We start from the raw sequence: 22,661 nt of genomic DNA, 5'->3' as shown, positions 1-22,661 counted from the left end.
ATTTCCGTAACCGGGCAGCATCTCTGCGCGTGTTACTAACTAGTATCGTTGCCGATATAAGACAGAGGGCTCACCAAGAATGGCTCGCTTACTCGTCAATCGGATGCTGCTAATCGTTGCCGATGTAGGACAGAGGGCTCACCAAGAATGGCTCGCTTACTCGTCGATCGGGTGACGTCCTTCGTCTCGATTGGGCTATTTGGAGGCCCAAGAGTTGCTGCTAATCGTTGCCGATGTAGGACAGAGGGCTCACCAAGAATGGCTCGCTTACTCGTCGATCGGGTGACGTCCTTCGTCTCGATTGGGCTACTTGAAGGCCCAAGAGGTGCTGCTAATCGTTGCCGATGTAGGACAGAGGGCTCACCAAGATGGCTCGCTTACTCGTCGATCGGGTGACGTCCTTCGTCTCGATAGGGCTACTTGAAGGCCCAAGAGTTGCTGCTGCTGCTACTGATGTTCTACTTGGCTGAACTGCTTACCGCTCCCGATGTGTACTTCTCAGCGTCCGACATTCGAATGAGCTCTCTTGCGGCGCGCACGCCTATTTATAGCAAATGACTCTCACGTACTAGTAGAAGGGGCGGGGCGAATATGTACTCTGTCTAATGCAAATTGGCGGACTTCGGACATCAACTTGAGAAATATGTATCATTTTCTTTTTTTCACGTATAATATTATTTAACTTAGAATTTTATTTAACATTTTATTCATTTAATATTTGATTCATCTCAACATTTAACATTCTTATCCTACACTAAACTGTTTTGGCGGGAGAAAAATCTGAAGGATCACTTATGGCTAGTGCACGCTAGAGTCAGTAAAGACCACGTGTGTGCTCTCTGTGAGGAAGGATTCTCTACGTAACAATTTTTCTCCGTGATGAATCGATCAAACGAATTACTTATTTTTTCCATTTTAGGCGAGATGAATTAAAAAAGCATCGGGAAATTCACTTCAATTCTCCATGTCATTTATGTGATAAAAAAGAACCTTTCAATAGCTATTCGAAATTATATGAACATCTTCGGAAATTTCACGCAAAACAATCACATCAATGCGACCTCTGTTCGAAAAGCTTTCTGGGACGCCGGGAATATGAGCTGCACAAGGAAAGGCATCGTGATGGTAGCTTGGGAAACTGCGTAGAGTTTTCAATAAGACTGTGGGCAGACGATTATGGGTGTAAATCTTGCGAGAAGACGTTCTTCAGCCAGAACTTTCTCGAAGAACACACTAAAACTGTCCACAAGAATGGGTTACTTATGGCGGGGACCGTCGAAGCCCACGATGAGAAAGATTACAAGTTCAAATGCCCTGAATGCGACGCTTGCTTCCGTGTCAGAAACACGTTAAATGGCCACATTAGAAGAACTCATCGGTTCGAAAAGGTCGTTTGTGATGTATGTGGAATTTCATGCAAATCTCGCCACGAAGCTAAAGTTCATATGCGAAGCGCCCATATAAACGAATCACGATACAAATGTGACTTCTGCGAGAAACGGTTTAGTACCAGCGGGTCGCTGCGAATTCATCGGCGAACGCATACTAACGAACGACCCTATAAGTGTCGGTACGAGGGATGTGACAAAGAATACAAAGCCGGTGGCGCATTGGTAAAGCACGTACGAGCGGTTCACACCAATGAGCGACCTTTCCGGTGTCAGTACAAGGCCTGTGATAAAGCTTACATCTGCAGTCAACACTTGAAGACGCACCTGCTGTGGCACACGCAGGAAAAACCCTTCAAATGTAACTATTGTGAGCTGTACTTCAATTCGACCAACAACCGTAGGAAGCATTGTAAACGACACCATCCCGGAAGGCCGGTTGGCAGGGAACTGGATAACACTAACACTGAAGATGATGATGCGGTTGCTAAATTTACTGTAAAGAGTAAAATCAATATTTAACAAGGGAAACATTCAAGTTTTGAACGCACTGACTCGTTAATTTCTTCACGGATTGATAATATTTAATCAATCAGATAAATAGTGAAAATTGATCAATAAATTGGTGCAAATTATCTCTACATTTTCCTCACAATATCCCAACTTCAAAGTACGTCTTCAATTATGATCGCAGTATACGTTGATATGGGAAAAAATCATATACCTAAGGGTGACATTTCGGCAAGTCGTAGCTCCCGATCCAATTCTGACCACACCAGTGGTAATCCGACCCAAATGTGGTTCCTGTAAAAAATTAGTAAAAGAAACGCGTTTAATTCTACATCATGCAGCTGAAAATGTGGAGGTCGACCAATCGTACAGCCAAAGATATACCCACGTCTAAATCCAACTTGAAGCCTGTCTAACGTTATCGTAGTAATACGAAGCCATGCAGTCAAGTTTAATACATAATTCTTCTAATTTTTTGAATATTCCTCCAGGCAGAAATAATGATTTTTTCTGTGAGGTATGCCATGGATTCTATAGAAATAGTCTAGGTTCGTCGGATTTTTATACCAAATGAACAAACGTATATAACGTTACCAAAATATTTATTCAAGTTGTCAACTGTGACATGCACACTTACAATACTAAGAATATTTGAGGGATTTTTATTAAAAGGTAAATAAGTTCTTTGAGTAGTGACTAGGAGCAACTAGTGATGTCCGAAATTTTCAATTATTACCGATTAATCGGTGAGCGTTGTCTGCACTAATCAATTAATTCAACTATTCGTGCTAGCGGTGTTCGATAAAAAATATTCGAATATTTCTTTAATTAATTCGATTAATCCAACAATTAGCGAGCTTTATTCGGGGATTACACGTGCTATATGCAGTATTCGATTAAAAATTATTCGAATATTCCTTGTATTATTCGATTAGTTGAACTAATCGAACGATTAACGGACATCACTAGGAGCAACCTACAGATCTTTTTCTTTTGCAAATGGTAATTTTAATGTTACTTTTCATGAAAACAGCATCTAACTTGCAGCCTAATTGTTCAACTGAAATAAAAAGAGCTACTAACCGAGTGTTTTCGCTCGAATCTACTTCTGGTTGCAAACGCGTAGTGCTCAAAGTTTAGCTGCCCATCGACGAACACCGATACAAATGGGTTTAAAATGAAATTGTATCAGACATCAAACCCATGGCATCTAAAAATTGTCCCATTGGACTTTGTTTTACCCCAACAATTTCGATGGTGTTTGTAATCTTATTTTTGATATTACGAAGCCGCAGCGAAGCGTGAATAAACGTTACTAAAAGACAAATATAAAGAAAAGAAAAAAAAAACGAATTAATTAGAATTCTATCGGTGATGTCATTTCCGAGCGACTTACGTGAGAACGGCATCAACACAGCGAACATCACTATCAGAACGGCATCGAACAGAAACAGTACCAGATAACTGCAACCCAGTACTCCTCCCAGTACGGCCCACTTGTTGGGCTGCTGACCAGCAGCAGCACCCAGCGTACGGCGCGCTTCGGCGGCAAAGAACTTGACAAACACATACAGAAGAGCCATGATAATGCTTACGCCAAGGACGATTTTATACGGATGAAGTAATCCAATCAGAACAAAAACAGTCACACTCATGAGAAAGTAATTTGTCTGATAGTAGAGTAGATTCTTCACGACTCTGTTTCCCCATTTTTCAAAGTCCTGCAAATTTGGAAGCTGGAAGCGGGCTGATTCTAGAAGAAAATCGCTGACCGAGCGAAGAGGAGCCAACTGGATGCTGCTGCCCGATTGGGTTGCCATCGTTCTATTCGATTAAAAAGTAATTCTTATGAAATTCGGTTTGAATTTTGTCCGGATCTATAAATAGCTTTTGATGGGACACTTACCACCTTTCAATAAGTAAAATTCCGGCGTATAATTTAGCTCAATGGTTGAGTAAAATTTGAGAGCAAAACCTTTAGCTTGACCCAAGCTTGAGCTTGACCGATCAGAAGAAAAAGCAAAATATAAATTCGTTTGGTGATTCACTCGTTGCAGAAATGAACTCTCTGCTGCAGCTGCATCATCGCTGCACAATAAAATAAAGCAAAAGGTGCGGTTGATGTATCGAAATTACGCAGGATCATTCTCACAAAATTTGCTATATGTGAAAATTGAGTTTTTACGAGATCGTCTGAAAAAGTTAAAATCAGCATGTCGATTTTTTCGGTATTTTAAACGTAGCACTACGTCTTGTGAAAAAAATCTAAAAATGCAACCATCACGAAAATATGCAATGGTTTTGAGCGCGAATTACCCTCTTTTAACAACCAATTTGAAAGGTATTTATGTCACTCGGTCAGAAATACGTATTATACGATACGATGTAGCGAAAAAAAATTATTTTTATTTATTCATTTATAAATGCACAAACGTTAAGCCACAGACTAAGTTAAGCATTGTCACGATTGATTGATCAATGTGCCAGCACATTTTTGCCTCCCAAGTCTCGGACGACAACATACTATAGCGATTATATTCTTTCCCTTTTTGAAAAAAAAGCAACGAGCTATTGCTATTCCACAAAATAACCAAAAATTTCACCTTTTTAGCAAAAACATCCCATCAACTCTGCAACTCTGCTAAAAGTCGAGCGACAGTAACAGCAATGCTAATGTGCCGAGTTAAAGTTGAACTTTCACATACTAGTGTGTGTATATTAGAATATGGATGTACACAAACACGTATGCAATGCATTGCCATGCTCGCATACATATTTTCTCACCAATACATGTACACACAGCTTCAACTTTTGTCGGGAGGGGTGCGCTGTTCCTTCTGTTGCTCGACATTTGTATGGGCGCGACGAAGAGATGCCAGTCTTCTTGATGGAATGTTTTTGTTTTTAGGCTGTGAACCATTTCGTGAAATTTTTAACTTTTTGGTTAAAATTTGACAGTACGATGGTTTTTCGAAAATAACCCTGCTCGGGAACATGGTTAGTTTTAACCAAGTTCTGAGAGCCAATGAGATATGCACAGGTGAGGAAGAGAGCTTCGATGCGTTTCACTGATTTTTCGTTGCATTTTTTTTTAAATTGGTATGGATGCTTATCGCATAATAAATTTGTTCAAACAACCCGGGTTGATATATGAGATGAATTTTGAAACTATTCGAGCTGGTGGTCATGGAACCTCTGCTTTCCCACTGTAAGCAATATCTAAGTGCTGATCAACATGGCTTCACATTCCAGCGTTCTACCACTACTAATCTGCTGTGTCTTACATCATACATAACGGAGGGTATGGCACAACGAGCGCAAACAGATGTTTTGTACACAGACCTGTCGGCAGCCTTTGACAAGATAAACCACGCCATCACAATTGCCAAACTACATAGACTGGGTGTTAGCGGTAACCTTTTGCAATGGTTTCAGTCGTATCTCACTGACCGACAGCTGGTGGTTGCCGTTGGAGATTGTCGATCAGATAGCTATCCAGCCTCATCAGGTATACCTCAAGGAAGCCATCTAGGTCCTCTGATTTTTCTGCTCTATTTCAACGACGTTAATTTGGTCATTAAGGGCCCACGACTCTCGTATGCAGATGATCTTAAAATGTACATCCGGATCCGCTCGACTGACGACTGTCACTTTCTTCAAAATCAACTCGAGGCCTTTGCCACTTGGTGCGACGTGAACTGTATGATAGTGAACCCGGAGAAGTGCTCAGCAATCACATTTTCCCGTAAGAAAGATCCGATCCTGTTTCGTTATACGCTTGAGGGCACAGTAATTGAACGTGTTTCGCATATTAAAGACTTGGGCGTTGTCTTAGATTCGCAGTTAACGTACAAGCATCATATCTCGTATGTTGTCGCTAAAGCCTCAAGGTCCTTAGGCTTTATCTTTAGGATCGCGAAAACTTTTTCTGACATATACTGCCTCAAATCGCTATACTGTTCGCTGGTGCGGTCAGTTCTGGAATACTGTTCGTCTGTTTGGAACCCTAACTACAACAACAGCGCTGAAAGAATCGAGTCCGTTCAGCGTCGATTTCTTAGATTCGCCTTGCGAAAATTGCCATGGAGAAACCCGTTCCGTCTTCCCAGCTATGAAAGCCGCTGTCAACTGATCGATCTAGAACCTCTCCGTGTTCGTCGGGCTAGCTCCAGAGCACTGTTTATCGCGGATAGCTTACAAGGGAGAATTGACTGCCCCGCGCTGCTGGAACAAATTAACATAAATGTTCAACCACGAGCGTTGCGGAACAATGCAATGTTGAGATTGCCACCTCGTCGCACTAACTACAGTATGAACGGCGCTATCGGCGGTCTACAGCGGGCCTTTAATCAAGTATCGTCGTTATTCGACTTTCATCTGCCACGACGGATACTACAGGGCAGTTTCATTCGCTTTTTTCGGGAGAGGTAAACCTCGAAGATACAGTTATTTTAAAATCTGTTTGTATACGTTTGATAGAATCTTACTCAATTCGACTTGACTATTTTTATGTTAACCTGACAATCATTGGGGCCAAATCGAGCCCGTTGATTAATAATAATAAATAAATAAATAAATTTTATTTATCAAAAAAAAAAGCAAATGAACATCAAAAATTCATCCGATTTTAACTCGGACAAAAAAAATAATATTTTCATCCTCACTTTATATGCTCTCATTGAGCAAAAAAACTATCAATCCGTCAAATATGAAATGGTTCACATTCTGAACTGATTTTAACCACTCAAGGAGAAATAACCATCGAACTGTCAAATTTTAACCAAAAAGTTAAAAATTACGCGAAATGGTTCACAGCCTTATACAACCCTAATCGAAATGTTGAGTTTCGCTTGAAGCGGTAATTACCATTGTGACATTCTCCGGGTCTGTGATGCCGCATTTCCTACCGCTACCATCGCATCCACCGTTTTCGAGATTAAATTTATCTAATTATATACTTCCCATGTATTTATATACGACGTTTTAAAAAATCTTGTCTTGAATCAAAATGCTGCCAAAATCTATGGAAGGTGTATTGCATATATTTATTTCCTTCTCACATCAAACACGTAGGTAAAGTTTTATCAAAATGATATAGGTTCAAATTTTGTCATTTACCTTTTTCACATGGAACCAAAAATATATTCAATTTATTTATTAAAACGTGCTTCCATTTTGCCTCACACAAGTGCACAAAATCCAAGAAAATGTTAGCAATTTTGTAGTTGCGAATTAACGTGTATAGTTTTGGACGTTTCTTTTCTGAGTTCATTCGCTATAGATGTGCATCCGCAGTTAAATACGTCAATTTAAATATTCATTTCATTATCGTCGTTTCTTCGAAATCGGCGGTGCCAGCAATACTCTTTTTTCTGTTACATGTTATTATTTTCATCATTTTTACGATATAATCTGTAACATATAGACAAAATACGTAAAGCCGAAATTGCAATACTTATAGGCGAGTGTGCAGGCTGCTGGTAAGCGAATTTATGAGTTGATTTTAAATTCGCCCAGTATTATTGTCTGTACCTCTCTTCCTGCTAATATCAGTTGAATAAAGGTTTAGCAGGGAGTACGTATTAAATAACATATTGTTGACAAATTTTAATGAATAATGACACAGATTTTGATGTATTAATATCATTAATATAGACATATACCAGAGTATTTTCGTCTGACGTTTAGCCGGCATTCTTATTTATTATTAGGGTCGACGATAAATTCATCAATTTTTTTTGTACAAATAAACTTGGCAACTCTGCTCGATGGCAGGCAGAGCGCAGAGGAGAGGTGAGCTTTTGAAAGGACAGACTTTTTTCGTACAGGTTTTATATGTCAGCCATCATCGCGCGGTCTGTTCGTCGTTGCTAGAATCGGCAAAAAAACGCAGTGAAACCATGAGCCAGCACTAGAAAATATCGTCAGAATCTGGCCTGTGCGTGGACACTACTCGGTGGCAGGTTTGCGGACCGCCGAAATCCGTCTGTGGATTGCAATTCTCGTTCGAAGTGTTGGCTGTGAACAGTTTTTCCGAAGAAAAGGGCTTGGAGGCGTAGAAAACAGCGAACGGAAGGAATAATAAGAAGTGCAGTTTTTCTGGTTGAAATTACAGGAAGAGAAGCACAGGGAAGAAGGTTGGCTGTGTGAAATCCAAAATAGTGAAATAAAATTCATTTATTTTAAAGGTGTAAAGTGGTTTGGTAAAAAGCTATTCTTTTTTACCTGAAGGATTTTTTTTTGTGTCAAGTTGGGAGCAAACCGTACAGTTATTTGGTGTAGAGGAACAGGGACAGTGCCAGTTTCCTGTAGGTTTTCAGCATCTCGTGGGAGGAAGTGTGAAGGGTGTTATCTCGAGAAGGAGTAACACCAACCAAAATGAGTTCTAACAATACAACCAGTAGCAGCACTACCAGCAGCAGTAGTGGTGGAGGAACCAATAGCATTGAAGCGGAATACAACGACATAGAATCCCGCAAAGCTTGGTGCACAGTTTTTCAGGTACATAATTTATTTTAACGTTGTATTTTCAATTAATGATAAGTTACTGTACATTTATCTATGAAAAGTATTTGTGCTTTGGACTCATGTTATTTTCTGAACCTGACTTAGGCCAATTGCCTATCGCATGGAAAGGCATGCCTTTATTGTTCTAATTCTGCTAAGGTCGCTAAAGATTGCATATTGTATGTACTGCTCCGTCTGCGATGACCTGTCTGTGTGTCACGGATAAACACGTAGCTGCAAAAGTAGAAATTAGTCATGGCCTTTCGTAATGCTGCCTGTGAGACAGGCAACCAGACAACCCCATGACAGCGATGAAAATTGCTTGTTCTTTTACTGTCCATATATGTAGCAGTTGAAAGGCTTGGTAATCTTACACGCCACAAAACGCTAGAGAAAAGTTGTAATGAGCGCTTTATTGTAGATAAGAAATCTTGGAAGGTTGGCGAGTATGTGCTAGTATGATTACCAGTGTGGGGAAGTTATGGCAATGCTTGTTTCTTTTATTGCTTATTATAATTATTTGCTATTCTGGTAGAAGTTCGGAAGCTTAATTAAACAAGCAAGAAATATAAAAACTATCGAAATATAAGAAGGATACTGTCAAAAATTATGTATTATGTCTTTCAGATTGCCTCAAGGTACGACGCTGGTTTAACAAGCCAGTCGTCATATGTTCGAATCTAATCTGAGAGAGGCTGTTAGAGTGAATGGGATTGTAGCACTAGCCTTCAATTTCCCTGTGTTCTAACAGCTGGGTGCGAAGTCTGTCGAAAAAAAACAGAAGATCGAGTTTCGAAAAAGAACTAGGCAATTTAAGCTGCTTTTTTACTGTCAAATATTATTTAGTGACCTCGAATTTTAAAATAAGTATTGTTTTCATTTGTAGATCAAAAACTTGCCAAATGCCTTGATTTGGCAGTATGGTCTCTGATAGATATAAGATGATCGCCAATCGCTTTCCTGGCGATGATGTGAGGTATGACATATATGCTGCCGTGAATCGCATAACAGTCCCATTTATATAGGAAACTCCATAGAAAATGGGACTGTTATGCGGTTCAGGGCGCGTACCATAACTCGTTACTGCAGCGAATGAACTGCTATGACCAAAGTTAATAGTTTGTTTGAAAAAGTCAACATGTTTCAAATAATAAGAATGAATTTATAAAGAAAAATAGTTGATAATCCTCGGATATTTGGATGAATATATTCTCGGGCAACTATTAAGAACAAGGGAATGTCCCCGGTTGTGAAATAGGTTTTGTTTTTTGGTCATAGCTTTTGATCGGATTATTGTGGAATTTTTTAAAGTATTTGAAAAATTGAAGACTTACGTATCTTTTTGCTAAAGACAGCATATAGGGTGATTTATATATTTTGGACAGACGTTACGCGCACTCTATTTTGGACTTTTACGGCAAAATCAAATGGAAAATGTCCAAAATAGAGTAGGCGTAACGCTTGTCCAAAATAGCTAAATCATCCTGTTTTTCGCTTGAAACAAAAAAGTCATAGCGAAATTGGGAGACATAGTACTTTCTGACCGAAAAGAAAATGTCCCCGGTTGTGAAACACTTCAAAAAATCCATAAAAGAAAACAAAAATAAAGAACAAAACAAAGAAATATAAAATGGAAATAAAATACTGCATTCATTTATTAACGGAAAACACCTTAACGCAAAGTGATTTCTTAATTTAATCATCTAAATCTGAATTGTAACCAATGCATGTAAAAAAAGGAAGTTCGAGATCTCAAGTATGCAGATTTCTCTTTCATGTGCATGAAAAATGTTTTGAAAATGCTTGTGATCGTTGAAGTATCAAATAATTGATTTTCATGATTTTTCATAACTGGAGAACTGCACTGTTTCACAACCGGAGCAGACGCCAGTTTATAAAAACTTGTATGACATTTCTTGAGTCAATTATTTCACTTAAAATTTGTCTATGTGATGAAATTCACGGCAGTGCAGTCGGCAGTCCTATACTAAGGTTATAAGCATTTTACTGCCTTTCTCTATTCTATTTAATACACAAAAAATCAATCCCAAAACATTCGAAAAAATTTTTTGCAGCATTTTTTCAACACATTTCAATACAATGAATACAATACAAGAATAAAATGAGACGAGAAATTGGCAGTAATTTGGTAGTGCTAGTTTAATAAACACGTCAAAAATGTTGGGTGTTTCACAACCGAACACAATCCCCTACTGATTCGGCTCTAACGCTGTTCAGGCCGTTCAAAAGATTAGTGTAGATCCGGATATCTGAATTGGGCTTCCGGATAGCTGCAATTGAGTCTGCCTATTCGGTGAAATCTACCTTTTCCAAGACGTCCACAGGAATATACCTCGACAGGAGTCTTTTTGCAGAGGCCTAATAATGTGATTATTTAATAAGGTGACATTTAATGCCACTGATAGTGTGTGTGGAACTTTGTCGAATGTCTTGCTGAAGTCGATCTAGATCGCAGCAACTTGTCTTTTCTTTTCATTACTCTTGAGCAGCGAGTTATACCAAAAAAACTCGTGGTTATAGACCGTTTTTTCATACAACCGTGTTGGTGTTCGGAAATTATTGGGTGTACTAGAGCCAATATTAAAACGTGCGAGGCCCTGTGCAACTTAAGCAGCGAGGCCTTTTTTATGTCTCAGAAAGGCATTGGGTTAAACGGCCACAGCCTTTATGATCGTCCTTTGGGGCAGGCTCCAATTGTACTACACACTTTACGGACTCAACTATCATTTCTCAAGACTCTCCCTGTGTTCATACTGGAATGCATTCAACTCCACACCGCGTAGGAGGAATCACAACTAAAATATATATTGGTACCCATTCCGTTATTGAAAAATTTCCCTCGAGCCGCGCGGATTACCTTGAAGGGCTGCATGTGGCATGTATGTGGCACGCGAGCCGCAGTTTGGCCGTCACTGAGCTAAATAGTAGTAATCCAGTAGAAATCCGGTGTTCCTTTTTAGTACTATGTGCACTACATGGTTAACGTTAAAAGATATGGCTTTTCGGTCTCGATTTTTTTCCCCTACGATAAAACTGAACCTTGTCGTGGTGTAGGGCTTTTTAACTAATCAGTAAATGAACAGCGGTCACGTTTACTTCTGAATGTGGGTATATATCAAAATACTTTTGTGATTTCAAGTGGGACTCGGGGTAAAAATTTACCAAATGTGATTGTTGCGTTGTTCAGAAAGTGCTTTTATTCCGTTTAAGAATAAGGCCAGTATGGGGATCTCTGACAATAGATGAAGTTTTCTGGGATTCATCCCTATTTATCACAACTGTCACAAATCTCCGAAAAATGTTGGATTGATTGAGTTGGTCGGGGGCTTAGGGTTAGCAAGGGTATGTAAGCGGGATACCAGATCCGATTGGATGTCGAAGGACCACTCTGTAATGATTACGGGTAATAGCACTTCTTAGGTAGCAGATGGGAAAATTAAGTCAATTCGTGTCGCGTGTTCGAGTTTCGGCTAGGCTGTGCTGCTAGATAGAGTAGGATTTTTGCACTGGCCTCGTGGCTGTCCTGAGCTCTGATGGCCGCTGTTTAAGCCCAGAGCTTTACAGCACTTTGGTCTCGAGGGTTGGAAGGCGGGCGAGTCTCTATATTTTGAAGCTTCTGTCGACTACCGCGAACGTCCAGCTTGTGCTGCGCTCAATTTGCTTTGTATCGTGGGAATGCACTGTGAATGCTAAGGGGATGAAAGATTAAATTTGCCCTGATAAGTTGATAACCACTAATGCTCCGAAATTTGTCTTACCTATTGGTTCATTTGTGGTTGTTTGTGTTGGAAAACTGAAAGCGGGCGCGCGGTTGAAGACCGGTGTCAGGCGGGGCTGACGAATCCTCCACTTCTTCACTATACCACATATTGCAATTCGAGTAGTACAAAAAGTCCAAAACACATTTACAAATTCGATCTATTATTTTTCTTATCATCATCATTATCATCATCATCGTCATCATCATCATTATATTTAAAATATGACATTCCGGCCTTTGGCAGAGAGATCTTAGAGTCAGTTCGTGGAGTCCGCGCAGGGACGAAACGCCTCCGCCTGCGGGTATAGGCGTGACGGCTATGCTTGGGGCTCTACCTGTGTTTTAGTGGGCGCCAGTGCCTGTCTCGTCAGGTAGAACTGATGTTTGAGGTCTCCCTGACACTTTGTTGACATCACAAAAGGGCCCAGCGCAGAGTTTTATACGCTATTAAGCGACCAGTTGGATAACCCGAAAAAAAGGAAAAAAAAAGGCTTTTCGGTCTCGATTTTTTTAGGAAAACTTTATTTGACGTTTCCGGCTGATGTTTCGAAGATCTGGTTGTAATGTGCGTGGAAGGTTATAGTGATAGAGGGTCAAACAAAACTACCATTTTCGTATTTACATCCCAACACTTAACTAAGAAAACAATTGTTAACGTTTTGATCCAAGGATGAAAAGCCATATCTTTTAATAAAAATATAGCGGTCTATCGTAATTATCCTACATGGTTGATATGACTTTTTGGGACTATCCAACAGTTGACTATGTCGCAAATTCCTTTTGTACTGCGCAGATATTCACTAACGGAAGTAATGTCGGTGAATCCATGCAGCAGCTTTGCTACAAAGTTTGTAGTACAAACAAAGCCCGTTGAATTTTGCTTCGACGTTCTATCGTTCTAGATCACGTAAGCGACAGCGATTTATGCAGAGTCCAAATTAGGTGTGCATCTTCGAGAAGGAGACGAACTAAGGCACAACACAGTGTTTTTGGGCAGTGCGGGTCATTAAAATCTTGTTCAATTTTGCGATAAATCCTAGCTGGTGAGTTACTTTTGAGATTAGCGGTGTACGGTGATGGCCGTACCTTGAAACTAACTGGGTCAAAAATTATAGGCCTTTTAATTTTGGGAAACGTCATAAATCTTGCATTTAGTGACGCTGATAGTTAAGTAATTCACTTTGCACCAACTCACAAACCTATCCAAGAGAAATTGAAGACGATGGTGATTCTCGATGCAACGAATCATCAAGTAAATGTTAAAATGGTCAGCATATACCGATCTTTAGACTCTTTCAAGGACAGAAGTAACGTCGTTGAAGAACAAAATCCTGTTTGTTCCTTATACTAAACCACAGTAACTGATCTTTTGTTTATTCTAACTATTTTATTCACAACACTTCTCAGGTATATTCGTTTATCTAGGTTTACTTAAGTCCTCGGTACGATTTACAACTGTTTATAGAAGCTTCGATCAATTGGACACTCAGCTCTTTTGAACCAATAAAATCTCCAGCTCCGGATGGTATTCTACGCATTTTCTTAAAAAAAGGGACGGTGTTATAATGTTCGAGCTCATCAATCTCCTTCGAGCCAGTTTCACTTTGGGGTATATCCCGGAGAATTGGCGAAAGGTAAGGGTGGTGTTCATACCTAAGGCTGGCAAAACAGACAAAACCATGCTTAAGGCTTTCAGACCGATAAGTCTGACTTCAACGCTTTTTAAGCTGATGGAGAGAATCACGGATAACTATATCCGCAATGAGTTTTTAAAAAACTCTCCGTTACATGTAAATCAACATGCATATCAACACGGTAAATCTACGGAAACCGCAATGCACTGCTTAGTGACCATAGAGACAGCACTTTGTGCTTTTCTTGATATTGGAGGCGCTTTCGATAACACGTCCTTCGCGTCAATTAATACAGTTCTCTGTCAAAAGAGAATCGACCGCACTACAATGAGCTATATTCAAGCAATGCTCTCGAGCAGAGAAATTACTGCATCATTGGGAGATACGTCGGTCACGATTTCGGTGAACAAAGGATGTCCACAGGGAGTTCTCTCCCCCCTGCTCTGGTCACTGGTGGCCGACGCCCTCTTTCACAAGCTATCACAGCTTGGTTGTGAGACCATTGCTTACGCCGACGACATTGTTTTTATCGTCAGAGGAAAGTTTGACGCAGTATTCTCAAGTCGCTTGCAGGGAGCCCTAAACACCACCATGTTATGGTGCTCACAAGAGAGAGTTAATGTTAACCCCACCAAAATAGTTGTTATACCATTCACTAGGCGAAGGAAACATACTATTACTTCCCCTATACTGAAGCCAAACACCTCGGAATAATTCTCGATAAAAATTGAACTGGGCTGCCCACCTAGATTAAGAAAGCAACTTCGGCTATCTGGGCATGCAGCTCACTGTTTGGCAAAACCTGGGGATTGAAACCTCAACTAACCTTTTTGGTCATATACTACTATTGCACGGCCTAGGATAACCTATGCTGTAGTCGTATGGTGGCCAAAGGTGAATGAGGTGACAGCCCAAGCCAAACTAAACAAAGTTCAGCGCCTGGCCTGTCTTACAGTTACCAGTGCCATGCGTACAACACCTACTGCAGCCATGGAGGTAATGTTGTGCTTACTGCCGTTGCATCTTCATATGAAGAAGGAAGCAGAGATCGGCGCACTATGGTTGCAAAGGAGTAAAACTATACTCGAAGGTGACCAAATCGGTCATCTTCGTATACTTCGCGAGTTCAATCTGACACCTTTAGTAACTTCAGTCTCTGACTGCATGTAAGCCAGGCCCAATATGGACGTTCTATATGAGGTGATTGAAACAGATCGCTCAATGTGGAATAATGGAGGGCCCGATCTTCCATCTGGAACAATGCTTTTTTACAGATGGTTCAAAAATGGGTGCCTGCACAGGCTCCGGAGTCTACGGACCCGGTATCAGAGAAACTATCTCATTAGGAAAGTGGCCCACCGTTTTTCAAGTAGAAGTATATGCAATATACATCTGTGCAACAATATGCTTGAAACGAAAGTAGAGGCATGCGAAAATCGGTATCTTCACGGACAGCCAAGCAGCACTACTGGCACTCAAGTCCGCCAAATGCGTGTCCAAATTAGTTTGGGAGTGCAGCACAGCATTGAGGGAGCTCTCCCGCCAAAACAAAGTTTTATTACTTTGGGTGCCCGGTCACTGCGGGGTATCGAGGGCAATGAATTTGCTGACAACCTAGCAAGACAAGGATCAGCTCAGTAATTTATTGGTCCTGAACCGTTTCTGGGCACCTCCACATCCGCCGTGAAAGGCGAACTGATGACATGGGAAAAGCTAGAAATAGTATCCCGTTGGAATCAAACACAGGGCTGTAGACACGCTAAGCAGTTTATCTACCCAAACCCTGCAGTAGCTAAAAAACTACTCCATTTAACTCGTAGTGAACTACGCACAATCACGGGACTCCTAACAGGACACAGCCACGCCACTTTATCATTTAAAGAATACCGGCAAGGTATCATCCGACACTTGCCGCTTTTATAACTCTGAACCTGAAAGTTCAGCGCATCTGCTCTGCAATTGCGGAGCTCTTGCATTATCAAGACACAATTTCTTCGAAAGTTTCCTTCTTACTCCATATCAGGTATGGAGTCTAAATCCTAAAACGGCCATTGGCTTTATAAACCATGTAGTACTGAATTGGGGCACAGGATTACAACTATCCCGTTCAACTTCATCAATGGGTATGAGCGGTCCGTAAACTGTGTACAGCAATGGAGGCCTACCACAAAAGACAATCATTAAGACTGTCGCAGTGGCCTTTTAACCCAATGCCCTTCTGGCATACAAAAAAACGATTTACAACTGGACAGCTGAGATTCTTCAAAACGCTAGAGTTAGAGCTGAGCTAGTGTTATTAGAACTATTGATATTCAGGCTAGTGACGTTCGTCTAAACAATTTATAAAAATTTGATTTCAAAGAGGTGGTTCATTTTGGGACATCATTTTCTAGGGAATGGTAGGTTTTGGAAAATGGCTGTCTGGAGAATAGGTCATTCTGGTGTATGGAATTCTGGGGAATGGTATACAAAAAGCACTAGTGCAAGTGGTACTTGCAAGAGGCGATACCTGGAGAGGAAATCTTGGCAACTACAAATTTTTTACAACGCGTGAATGTAGGTAAATAATTTTCCGTCTATCGCAGTTGTATCTTACTCCTGTTTAAGCGATTTTATCGATAAAATCTTGATTATTTATTGTCTGCTTTACAAACAAGTTTAAAATATCCGCATTACCTGCAACTTTTAGCATGTTGGAGGCGATTTGCTGGCTCTAAAGTGTTTTTTAAACGCGGCGAATCAAAATATGAGCTGTCCCGAATGGAAAGAATAGGAGTTCACTTCTTATAACTCATCATGATACAAGGAATCGGGAGTTGGATGGTAGAGGGAAGTCGTGTATGGCCGAACAGGCCTCTATGCCCGGACACTAGCGATTTCTCAAAAACAAGATACGATAAAATAATTTTGAAAAAATAGAACAATAGTACCTTTAAAGTACACTCAAGTACTTTTTACACGGTTTGTTTTTTCGATTCTTAAGAAGAGGGCAACTTAGGGACAATTCATTTATATCTTAATACATTTGAGAGAGGCCCGACATTCGTCATGTAGTTTGTAAATGATCCCTCAGTTGTACCGTTCTTGAGTAATCGAGAAAAAAACAAACCATGTAAAAAAAGACTTCATGGACTGTAATTTCATTCTTTCCAAATATTTTTATCATTTTTTGTTTTTGAAAAATCGCCAGTGTCCGGGCATAGAAGCTTATCCGGCCATACACGACTTCCCCCTACGCGTTATGGAACCATCAATAATTAAAAGTGTGAATGACCTCTAGTTCGTTGATTACCGAAACGTGCAAATGGGGTATTTCTTGAGAACGATTAGTTCGTCTGATGCTCGCAATTTGTTTTAATTTTTATTGGCAACCGATCCAATAGATCAATGTAAGTTATTCAATTTCTCAGGATCAAATTCAACTCGTTTCTTTATAAATGCTTGGTAAACAGCAAGGACTTTGCACCTTGCAGTTCACGAGGAAAATCATTTTTAACCGGTTGTGGCAGTATAGCATGCTAAATGTTTATCAGGAAAAATTCATATAGTTTTTTAAATATAAGGTAAACGCAGCGTAGCCATTTATAAGAAGAAGCAATTACAATTTACATCGAAATAATTCTCTACCCTTTGCCACCGCCATCCATCCACTTGGAGTGTGTCCGATGGGCAATTCTGGATAAACGTATATCGAGTCGCTGAGCCGTCAGTAGCGAGTACCGGAGAAAAGAAAGGAGAAAGGAACAGCAGAAACTGTGTTGCAATTTTGCATGGCACAATGAGAACACAGTGCCGGGCGTGAGCTGAAAGCATACACCATCCGCAACAAAACAACACAAATGTATTACTAACAACTAGACGTGCCGTGGCACACTGTTTGCTACTTTGCCCGGAATAGAATGAATAGCGGGGACAGACAGCCAAACGCGCACCCACCCCGCACGTTTCCTTCTTTTGCGAACCCAACCTCCTCCGCCAAACCTTCCAGGCGCGACGGAATAAACAGTCACTCATTCACATTGGATGGAGGAAACGCCGTTCCATCGAATGCAGACACTGGAACAATAAATGCAAACATTGATCCACAAAGCTACGGAGAGATTCGTTTACTACCGTTATAAGGAGTTAATTTGGGCGTTCAGTTGTTTATGCAATCCATCGACATAGAATATTCTCAATAGTGGGATTTCAAATTAGCCCCGTTTTTGTGCATTTCTCAAACTACTCAAGTCGAAAACGTTTTTCTTAGAAATAAAGCTATCCCCTGGTAACGGTAGCCTGTAATGCAATACATGCGATCTGAATTTGATTGAATTGACACTTGCCACTTAAGTAGCTTTGTTTTTGTTGGCCCTCTGTGTCCGACTTATCCGTTTTCATCGACAGTGACGTGACTGCATACCGACACACATTCTGTTCTCCATTCTGCTTCGGTTCCGCTCGAGGTTTCATCTATTGCACTTTTTTTTACAAATCATACTCTGTCTTGCTTTTCATTGCAGGAAATCCGTGAAAAGAGCGAACAGGAAGCACGGCAGAAGGTTTTCTCCACCGATGAGTCAAAAAAGCTAGACAACCGACGGCTAAACCGGTACCGCGATGTGTCCCCTTACGACCATTCCCGAATCGTGCTGAAACGTGGCGAGACAGATTACATCAATGCCAATCTGGTTAAGGTAAGAGAATGGACGACCAGGGAGCATGTATCTAATTGAGATTGCACGTTTGAAAGGAGCGTAAATGTAGCGATGGTAATTATTGAACATTTCCTTGGGATTATTATGATAAATAAATCCATTAATTCAAGTAGATGAAATAGGTGTGTTTCACACAACAATGCAATATAAAGCAGAATAATTCCAGCAACAGTTTAATTTGATAGACCTACTTAGTGACTCTGTATTTAAATGAACAACCATCGATTTGCCATGCGAATGCTCTACAATATTGTTTTCGATTTTTTGTTTCGAGTCCAAAATTTTGAAGAAATGCACTCACACCTACATTAATTTTGGAACTTTACATTATTTATTATGGCAAACTTACGACTTTATCTCCCTCTAAACAAATTTTTCGCATGATTTGGTTGATATAAACTCAAATTATTCACGCGAGAAAAAATTTACAACCATGATAAAAGATTGCAGCGCCACCGTATTTGTTCCACAACATGTAGCATATATGCGCGCGTAATTAGAAAACTCGCTACATTTTAAATCTTTGCCACTTTACAACCTGTGCGTAAAGAAGCCTTACAAATTGTGCCAATGCCATTTGCTAGGTAAAAAATTTCAAAAGAAGAAACAAACCGCTGGCACAAGGTCGTAGCTTTAGCACAAACTATAATAGTTTTCAATTTATTTTCCGTGTTTCACCCCTAGATGGATCGTGCTGATCGAAAGTACATTCTCTGCCAGGGACCGCTTCCGCTAACCGTGGGCCACTTTTGGCTGATGGTGTGGGAGTACAACTCGCGGGCGATCCTGATGCTGAACAAGCTGATCGAGAAAAAGCAGATCAAATGTCATCTCTACTGGCCGGAAAAGATGGGCGAAGAGCACAAGCTGGAACTGCCGGAGGTACAGCTGGCCATCGAGTACTTGAAATGTGTCGAGTACAAGAATTTTTGCAAGCGAACTTTCCGGTAAGTGGTCGGTCGATCGTCCGGCGACCGAGCGATTGCCCAAGCCTAACCTCTAGCGATGTACAACTTAAATTGCCTTGCGTGTTTGTGGAAATAGCGAATTATTGATTTCCCGTTCGTACACGGAAATGATGCCATTTGGTAACAATTGGATGGCATTTCATGCATGAAGTAACTGTCCGGTTGACGTACTGCGACGATAAGTAATTTCACTTTTATTTCTTGTTTATTTCCATTGGCAACAGAGTAACAGACTTGGAATCGAGTAAATCACGTGAAGTGGTACAATTCCACTATACGACTTGGCCGGACTTTGGCATTCCTAGCTCGCCGGTTGCATTTTTACAATTTCTGAAAGAAGTTCGTGATTCAGGGGCACTAGACAAGGATGTTGGTCCTCCCATAATCCACTGCAGTGCGGGTATCGGCCGGTCCGGTACGTTCTGCCTGGTGGATTGTTGTCTCGTGTTGGTAAGTTATGGGAAGTAAAATCTTACGGTGGCGAGTATACCAAGCGTTCGTTTCAGATTGATAAAGAAGGCGAAAATAAAGTGTCCGTTCAGGATGTTCTGCTGGAGCTGCGACAATATCGTATGGGACTTATTCAAACAGTGGATCAGCTATACTTTTCATATCAAGCTATTATTGAAGGAATGAAACGAATGAATAACTCTGTAAGTGCAATGATTTCCTTTCAGTAATCAGACAAATAAAATTTTTCCCTTCTTTTAGTCTTTAGAAGACTTCGAAGAGCTGTCTGTGGTGGTGGCCAGCAGCCAACCAACATCAGATCAGGATACAGAAAACGACGACACCCCACCGCCTTTGCCACCACCTCGATCGCACTCGCTTACAATCACCCAGAAGCCGTTGCCGTTAATTCCGAACAGCGAAAGCGTCCACGAAGATTTTATCACCTGTCAGGAGCGAGATATGGTCAACAATCTGATGAACTTGGAGAAGAGCAAGCAATACGAGATTAGCAAAGATCGACCCTTACCGCCTTTGCCGAAGGAGAGCCCATTAGACAAGGTGCGTGAAGCGAACAGTTCCGATGATAGTGGTGCTTCCGGCAGCAGCGGCAGCGAAGCGGACGATCTTATCGAAGAAATTGACACCGAGGAAGAAAACGGCGAAGACGATGAGCAGAATAATAGTGATAACATTGAAAGTTCGGTGTTGGATGAAACCACGATAACCAGCAGCTCTTCGCCGATGACCACGACGACAACAAGTGCAGCGGCTACGGCTGCCAGCAGTAACACATCGACGCTGGAGTCGAATCGAGGGGGAACCGCAGCCGAGAAATCGTTCGATGCGAATGCGACCCTACCTCCGGTACCGAACGGTGTGGATGGGAACAGTGCCAGTGCCGGTGAGGAGAGCATTTCCAGCCCGGAACGGGAAATGTAAGTATTCAACTTTGTTTTGTTCGCAGGGGTTGTAACTCAACCCGTGAGTTAAGTGATTTGCAACATGAAACAATTTTAACTAGTTTTGTTTTTTCTTTAGTTTTTTTTGTCTTTTACCATTCTTTCGTGTTTCTGTTTTCGCTTCCTCTGTTTTCATTCAATTTTATTTACTCCCTATCTACCTTTACCTTACATTTTTATTTTTTTACCTCTTTTTCTCTCCCAAAAAAAGCCTTTGGTTTATACCATCTTTAGACATTACCCTTCTTTATCGACAGACTTCGCAGCCGGCTGTTAGAGTACAGGAAAATTACGGGGCCAGTGTAACGATCCTACTGATTCTATCTAGCAAGCACCGCCTAGCCGAATTCGAACATACGACGACTGGTTTGTTAGACCAGCATCGTACCTCGAAGCTAACTGGGCGGACTCTCCCATTTTTGAATTCAATATTTTTTTCCATTTCCCCTCTTTAATATTTTTTTTGGCTTCACTTTTTATATTTGTTTTGTATTTGGTTTTGACCTGTTATTTTTTCCCTTTCTCTATGTCGCGTCTGTATGTTTTTCTCCACTTCATATAACCAATTTTCTCAATTTTTTTCGCGCTCTGGTCTTTTTTTATTCGTCTTTCGTCGTTCTTTTCAGTTCCCATGGCTCTGCCAGCTTTTTCTTGCATAATTTTCTTTCGGTTTTCCTTGTTTGCTTAATGTAACTTTTATTTCTCTAATTTAGTTTTCATTAACTGCTAATTTCACTCTCACTCGTGTCATTTTCTTTCCCATTTATCTTCCCTATTTGTTTTATTTCTCCTCCACTTATACATTTTTCCAATTTTGTTTAACATTTGCTCTTCTAGTTTCCCTCGATCGTTCATTTACTTTGTCATCACTTTTCTTTTCTAATGTTGGTTTCTCATCATTGTCGTCATCATTTCATCATTGTCACGAAGCTTATCATTTATGCAATCATTTTCCTTGTTTATGCTCCCTTTGCGCCCTACTCATTTCCGCTGTCTTGGTTTTTCCTATCTTTTTACACTCAAGTCTTTTTTTACACGGTTTGTTTTTTCCGATTACTCAAGAACGGTACAACTGAGGGACCATTTACAAACTACGTGACGAATGTCGGGCCACTCCAAAATGTTTCGAGATATAAATGAATGGTCTCTAAGTTGCCCTGTTCTTATTAATCGAAAAAACAAACCGTGTAAAAAAAGTACTTGAGTGTATTCATATCCCTGAAACTGCCCTTTTTTTAATTCACTTATTTGTTATTCTTTCCAATAATGCTCTTTATAAGTATTTCTTCTTTGCTGTTTCTTTTCCACTTTCCTCTGCTCATTTTAATTTAATTTTTTAGACATCTTTTTGAAATTTTCCCTTATTCTTTGTCCCTTTTCAGATTACATATTTTCTATTTTCTTTCTCCATTTTCAGTTTATACCATCTAACCTCCTTTTACACTTCCTTTTCTTTTCTACACTGGTTTTCCTTCATTATTTGCTTCTCATATGTTTTCTACATTCTCCATGTTGCGCTTATGTTTTTCTGCACTTCGTATTATACTTTTCCATTGCCTATTCTTGCACATTTCCTTTACTCGTTCTGCTTTTCGTTTTATTTTTCCTTCTCTCTTCTAATTTCCTTGTTCGTGTTTCGTTTCTTTTTCCTTTTTTTTTTTTTTTCTCTCTTTATTATCGAGATTTTCAGCCGTGGGCTGGTTCATCTCGTGTTTCTTATATTAAATACAGTTGAATAGACGTGTGTCCTTAAGGAAAGAAATT

At 40.4% G+C, this 22,661-nt stretch overlaps 3 protein-coding genes across 5 annotated transcripts in view; 2 read left to right on the top strand and 1 right to left on the bottom strand.

Annotated features, from left to right (window-relative positions):
* Positions 1-760: 760 nt before the first annotated feature.
* On the top strand, positions 761-2,010 carry LOC128737879 (myoneurin-like). The gene is made up of 2 exons (XM_053832622.1): positions 761-860; positions 920-2,010. The coding sequence occupies exon 2, from the start codon at positions 1,263-1,265 to the stop codon at positions 1,908-1,910; it is 648 nt and encodes a 215-aa protein (XP_053688597.1). The 5' UTR covers positions 761-860; positions 920-1,262; the 3' UTR covers positions 1,911-2,010.
* Positions 2,011-2,491: 481 nt separating this feature from the next.
* LOC128737508 (PRA1 family protein 3) lies at positions 2,492-3,908 on the bottom strand. Of its 2 annotated transcripts, none has more exons than XM_053832160.1 (3): positions 3,805-3,908; positions 3,295-3,722; positions 2,492-3,213 (listed from the first exon to the last, which is right to left on the bottom strand). In XM_053832160.1, the coding sequence occupies exons 2-3, from the start codon at positions 3,716-3,718 to the stop codon at positions 3,071-3,073; spliced, it is 567 nt and encodes a 188-aa protein (XP_053688135.1). In that variant the 5' UTR covers positions 3,719-3,722; positions 3,805-3,908; the 3' UTR covers positions 2,492-3,070. The 2 variants fall into 2 exon arrangements, with proteins under 2 accessions (XP_053688135.1, XP_053688136.1); XM_053832161.1 differs by having other exon boundaries at positions 3,295-3,743; positions 3,805-3,885.
* A 3,830-nt stretch (positions 3,909-7,738) lies between these two features.
* Positions 7,739-22,661, top strand: part of LOC128738498 (tyrosine-protein phosphatase non-receptor type 61F) — a 29,261-nt gene continuing 14,338 nt past the window's right edge. For both annotated transcript variants that reach the window (XM_053833688.1, XM_053833687.1), the window contains exons 1-6: positions 7,739-8,399; positions 18,323-18,496; positions 19,202-19,464; positions 19,710-19,935; positions 19,992-20,138; positions 20,197-20,873. In XM_053833688.1, the coding sequence (XP_053689663.1) occupies positions 8,277-8,399; positions 18,323-18,496; positions 19,202-19,464; positions 19,710-19,935; positions 19,992-20,138; positions 20,197-20,873 (1,610 nt within the window). In that variant the 5' untranslated portion in view covers positions 7,739-8,276. The remainder of the gene's footprint in view (positions 8,400-18,322; positions 18,497-19,201; positions 19,465-19,709; positions 19,936-19,991; positions 20,139-20,196; positions 20,874-22,661) is intronic.

Source organism: Sabethes cyaneus, chromosome 2 (genome assembly GCF_943734655.1).
Source record: "Sabethes cyaneus chromosome 2, idSabCyanKW18_F2, whole genome shotgun sequence".
Classification (NCBI taxonomy): Eukaryota; Metazoa; Arthropoda; class Insecta; order Diptera; family Culicidae; genus Sabethes; species Sabethes cyaneus.
The sequence above is the reverse complement of the archived record's forward strand: the minus strand, read 5'-3'. Positions and strand labels throughout refer to the sequence as shown.